This window comes from Rhinopithecus bieti, unplaced genomic scaffold, assembly GCF_001698545.2.
Source record: "Rhinopithecus bieti isolate Rb0 unplaced genomic scaffold, ASM169854v2 scaffold_11252, whole genome shotgun sequence".
Lineage (NCBI taxonomy): Eukaryota > Metazoa > Chordata > Mammalia > Primates > Cercopithecidae > Rhinopithecus > Rhinopithecus bieti.
Window position 1 is genome coordinate 981494 of NW_016806895.1, and position 6000 is coordinate 987493.

A 6000-nucleotide genomic window follows, 5' to 3' on the forward strand; every position below is an offset into this window, starting at 1 on the left:
CAGCTGAGTTTTGTTTTTAAACCTATATTTATTTATTTGTTTGTCTATCAGAAGGGGGTATGAGTTAAAACATTAGAAAATACTCTGAAAACAAGAGTTTGTAACTGATTTGCAAGGCAACACATATGAGGAATGAATTCACTCCCATCAGCAAACTGGCGCAAAGGGAAAGATTCTCAGAGTGGGCGTGTCTGAATGCAGGGTCAGAGAAAAGGCTGTTTAAATAGAAACCATTGCTGTAAACTGTCAAAGAAGCGCATGACACGTTGGGGTGAGTGAGAATCCGATTAAAGTGAGGACTTCTTACTTTCTGCTGCCCTCAGCCTAAAAATGGATATTTCCTCTGTCTATATTACATTTTAAAGGAAATACAAGACTTGATGTGAAGTTTGTTTTCCCCAGTCTAAGTATCTTTTCTTTTTTCATTTACCTTACTGAGGTATTTTGAATATTTCAAATATATTTGAGATATATTTGAATATATTTTATTTTGCCTTAAATGTTTTTCATGTTTCCTTTGTTTTCCACCTTTTGGTATGTGGAAAGGCTTCTGTTTTTTTCCTCCTATACTTTTCTCATAATTAGGTAGATTCTTGATTCTTTTCATGGTTATTTCAAAAATTTAATACATATCTGTTTCTTCATTTATCAACTTGAAAAATGATGTAGAATCTATTGCCTCTTGATATAAAGGAATCAGATTAGTTCCTTTTCACTTCCTTCTACTTTCTGTTTCACCTCCTCCTGCTTTTCTCGACCTTCTAGTTTTTGTTACTAAAAATAATACAAATTACTAACATTTTCGGGATACACAGTATATACCAGGCTTAGTTCTTCACCATCTACATGGATGATCTCATCTTACCCTTGTAACAGCCCCATGAGATCAGTATTACCACCCCATTTTATAGAGGAGGAGACTGAGGCCTAGAGGGGTTAACAGAGCTAGGAAGTCGTGAAGCTGGGATTTGCCATGCTCTATGCTGGCTGCTGAGTTTGTAGACAAGTATTCCGAGCAAATGTCTGAGGGAGGCAATGATACTGCAAAGAAAATTATGCTCCCTTCTCCCAAATCTGGTTAGGACTGAGTGTTGGGAACACATAATATGAGTCACACATCTGAGTGGATAAGCAGGGAATTAGGAGTTTTCATTGTCAGGTTAATGGATGGAGTCAAAGCAGGTTGTACAGGAACCGGAGGGAGGTCTAATCATACCTTTTCCATACACACTTCTACTTTATGACCCAGGTTCCTACCTGTGACACAGGAATAGATCAATTCCCAGAGTGCTTTTAAAAATCTATTATCCAGAACTCACTGAAGTCACAGTTTGAATCTGGTCAGGATTGGAGTAGAGTTTTGTTCAAGGCTAATCACTGGACGTTCATGGAGGACACATTTTCTTTAAATCCCTGAAAGTCCCACAGAGACTAAAGGTGCTTCCCTACATTAACTTTAATGACAAATTAACCAATGAAAGTCTTTACTTTCTTTCTGACTGGGTGTAGGTAGAGTAAATTCTGCTTTGAGGATCTGCTCTGAAAAGAAAAGGATGTCAGGTAGTAGGGGGAAGAACACTTGTGATCTGGCAACACCATTTCGTCGACATTACAGAGATGAAAAATCTTTCAGCATGTCTTGTCAGAGAGGATGATGAGATAAAAAAATCATAGTGAGGTCAGAAAAAGCAGCTGGCTAGAAACTGCTCCTACGTACAAGAATAGAGACTCATTGCCCTCTACCTGTCACAAAGAGCCAAGTCTTGGCTCTGGCCGGCTTTGACGAACATCATCTTGGCACTGAACAGCAGCTGCTTCATGATGTCCGTGAGCAGCCCAGCATCCACCTCCGGGTTGGTGAGGCCCTTGGAGAGCCTGCAGCAGTGCTCAATCAGCTGGTGACCACAGGCAATGCTGTCCTGGTGCAGATTCAGGATGGCAATGCACAAGGAGGCACTGGGGGCCTGGCCGGGGTGGAAGAAGGGAGAACACATGGTGAGTCCAGGGGCCAGAGCATTCTCCAAAGGCAGCTGGGTGGCAGAAATTATCCTTCCCCTTTCAAAAGGCTGAAAGACCCTGGAAGAAGGAACCAAATTCCACAAGAAAGCAGAAGTGGAACTAAACAAATTTCAGATGTTCTAAGTAGCACTGCCAAAGCTCTGGCTTTTAGGTTTTGTCATTTTACTGGGAAGAAGGGCACTGTGTCCACCTGTTACCTACTTCTTTATTTTGTTTTCTTGAAACAGGGTCTCACTCTGTTGCCCATGCTAGAGTGCAGTGGTGCAATCTCAGCTCACTGCAACCTCTGCCTCCCAGGCTCAAGCAATCCTCCCACCTAAGCCTCCCAAGTAGTGGGGACCACAATTGTGCGCCACCATGCCTGGCTAATTTTTGTATTTTTCTTTTTTTTGTAGAGACAGGGATTTCACCATGTTGCCCAGGCTGGTCAGCAACTCCTGAGCTCAAGCAATCCACCCACCTCTCACCAGACTGTCAAAGTGCTGGGATTACAGGTGGGCACCACTGTGCCTGGCCTTGTTACCTACTTCTTGACAATGTCCATAGGTCCCCTCCTTTTTCGGGTCCACTAGTGCAAGTCCTTATTGCTGACTTGGACAACAACGGTCAGCTCACTTGTCTGACCACCTAGAGGAGTTGCTACTTTAAGCCATGGACACACTGCTGCCAAATGAATATTCCCACAGCACACTCGGAAACCTTCCGTAGGTCCCTGATACCTGTCAAGTAGACAGTCCTTGCTGCAGAATGCAAGCCCTATATATAAATAATCCTTTCCAGGCCTACCTTTTATGAGCTCTATTAACCCTATTCATTCTATGTTCCCTTCAGATTAAACAACTTCCACTTCTCCCATCGTGCCCTGCAATTTTGGGCATGGTGTCTTTGCTCAGATGTTTTCATTTTGTATTCTTTGTCCTTCCCCATCCCCACTTTCCTCACGACCCCCAGCTTTCTGCTTGTCACACTCCTACCGTTCTTCCAAAGCTCATCTTAAATGCTACCTCTTCCACGAAGCCTTTCCTGGTCTCCCCTTGTGCAATTCCCAAGATGTTCATTATTTTCTGCGTTAATGGATTTACTAGTTTAGCTCCCATATTATTGCACTATAAACAAGTAAAGGCCAGGTGTGTTCACCTGCCTCTGTATTTCTCGTCATACTACTACACATCATAAAGAAACTTAAGTGACCATTGCATTTTATTGCTATTACCTGCTCATAGTAAAATTCACTCCGCACCAGCTCATTTTCCTCCTCTTTGAGATCCAAAATCCATTCTACCTCATCTGCTTTGGGGACTCTCACCACAAACGAGTATGGAGGGCTTTCACTCTTGGAGCTGTCTAGAGCTGAGAAGAGAAATACCATTCACGTGTCATTCACTGGCTGGCAGTTCAGTCTAACCCAGTCCTGTGAGCTGGCATGAGTTGCAGGTAGGCACTTGCCTGCTATCTCAGGGCCCTTTCTCTCTCCTTAGTTCCTTTTGTTTGCTTTAGGACACCCTACTAAGCACCTCAAACTGTCTTCCCCAGGCACAGACCTGGCGTGAGTGTTACAGCATTTGTCACATAACCTTCCTGCTTCACACAAGAAACCTTAAAAGGGGTGTGTTTCTCAAATAAATGGCTGAGCCACTGGATACTCTAAAAACTAACCTGTTGTGGACAGATACAGGCCAAACTGTTAACAGGGATTACCTAGGGGTAAGGAGGGATCATGGGGAGGTAGGATGGTAAAGGGAAACTTAAGAAAAACTAAAATAAAATCACATACTAAAAGTTAAGAACCAAATTATTTGGTTGCTGGCCTTCTCAATGCTAGAAGCTAATGGGCCAGTATAATAGGTTAATATGATGAACTTCAGAGGAAGCAGGCTGATAGAAATGCCAAGAATTTGCTTTGGCAAATAAGTTGGATGGAGTGCATTAGCTGGACAAGTATATCAGTCGCAGCTGACATGCTGAAGATAGAGTCAATTTAAGTACACAAATGAAGAGTCACAGAGAATGGGATTTGGCCTTACCTTCTGGTTTTCCTGAAGGCTCCCCTGGTACACTGAAAAGAGATAAAGAAAAATTATTAAATAAATGCCTGAGTCACTTCTTTGTTTTGAGCTTAGTAGACGCATCAACTCACAGTGTCTCCCTGGGACAATGGAGGGCTCTTTGAGGGTAGAATTGTTGAATGAAAGAGTCCCCCCATCAATACTAACTGCCCATTTCAAATCTCAGCAGTATGGTGTGTGGGTAATTCCTCCCTGAGGGAGGGAGGCAGTGGTATGCCAGGGTCACAGAAAGTGTAGAATAAATATGGTATGTCTTCCTTCCTATGAGATCAGTAATCATTATGCTAAATAATGACCAATAATGTTCATATCAGGACAAACACAATAATGCTATGAAGGAGAACATAAAATCTATTTAAGTTTGTAAATAAAACATGCATAATTCAAAGTAACTTGTTTTGGATGGTTGCTTTGGCCCATATTCCTAGATGCTCTAGGAGTCTTCGGTTCATGCTCCTTTGCTACTAGAAGTAGTGGAAACAATTGAGCAACCCTGAGCCAACAAACAAAGTCTTGATCTGTCTCACTGGAGGTACGAGCAGGTTCTTAAATTTGTTACCAGGTGAATTCTGTGTAGGCAAGTACGGAGGCTCTTCTAATTACGGATTACAAGCAAGAATGACTACCTAGATCAGAGTTGATGCAAGCGATGCCCAACCACTCAGCAGGTGTGAACGTGTCCATTTGAGTCCAGCTGAGACCAGCTGAAGCAAGAGAGGCTGGAAAATAGGTGAGCTCGTGAACTAAGCTCAATGGCCTCCGTCTGGGGAAGGGCTAAGGAACCAATGTTCTGATTTCAGAGAGAACATCATGTAAGAGCCTTGAACACCGCTTCCTCTCACCCTACTTTCTCTCTTAGTAGTTTCTCTGACCAAGGTCAGTGTACAAACACTTCAGTATAGAATTAATGGCATTTCAGTGTGGATGTTAAACATTTCTGGATTTGAAATGATCTCCATAATGAGACTCCTAGAAGTATAGGGACCTGGGGCAGGGTGCAGCAGTTAATAATAGCAACAGTCCTGCTGTAGGACACTCACTCTTTGTTGCAGTAACTATAGCACTGATCACACACACGAGCAGGGTTCTCTCTGCAGCCTTCCACCACCATTTTCTTAGTGGAGCAGGAGCTGCATACTAGCCGGCCACAGCGGCGACAATGATGACGCCTGTTAAACTGAGGAATGCCATCAGGAAGAGAAGACAGAGGGAGGAGAGAAGGGGAGATTGTCATCAATCCATCTACACGTGGTATTAGCTGCCAGTGGCTTACTTATTAAGAACACCAAGTGGTTGGGTCTCTATTGAAAAAGGACACACCAGTCCTTGCCCTCAAAAATTGAACATTTAAAAATATCTGTCAGCTGATGGGCAAAGGTGCCAAGTTATGGAGTTTTGCAATAGCTCCTGACAAGTTCTACTTGTGTATGGAGGCAACATGTGAAGAAACAGGAAAAAGTAGTGGGGAAGAAGTCACTTTCTGAGCCAGTGCAGATCACATTTCTACATGGTATTGATGTCAATGATTAAAAGTATCCCTTTTCAAAATGCCTTTATTTATTTGTTTTCCTCAAGGTTACTTTAGCAGGTGCCATTTGTAACACATGATAAACATGAAGCAAGACTTTTAGGCTGGGCGTGGTGGTTCATGCCTGTAATTCCAGCACTTTGGGAGGCAGAGGTGAGCGGATCACCTGAGGTCAGGAGTTCGAAACCAGCCTTGCCGACATGACGAAACCCCATTGCTACTAAAATACAAAATTAGCCAGATGTGGCAGCAGGAGACTGTACTCCCAGCTACTCAGGAGGCTGAGGCAGGAGAATTGCTTGAATCCAGGAGGCAGAGGTTACAGCAAGCAGAGATCGCACCACTGCACTCCTCTGGGTGACAGAGCAAGACTCTGTCTCAAAAAAA

At 43.2% G+C, this 6000-nt stretch overlaps 1 protein-coding gene across 1 annotated transcript in view; it reads right to left on the bottom strand.

Annotated features, from left to right (window-relative positions):
• Window positions 1-6000, bottom strand: part of ZFYVE26 (zinc finger FYVE-type containing 26) — a 75482-nt gene that overhangs the window by 15156 nt on the left and 54326 nt on the right. Inside the window, 4 exon segments of the mRNA XM_017878606.1 lie at window positions 1744-1964; window positions 3233-3369; window positions 4044-4075; window positions 5126-5262. Coding sequence (XP_017734095.1) covers window positions 1744-1964; window positions 3233-3369; window positions 4044-4075; window positions 5126-5262 — 527 coding nt within the window.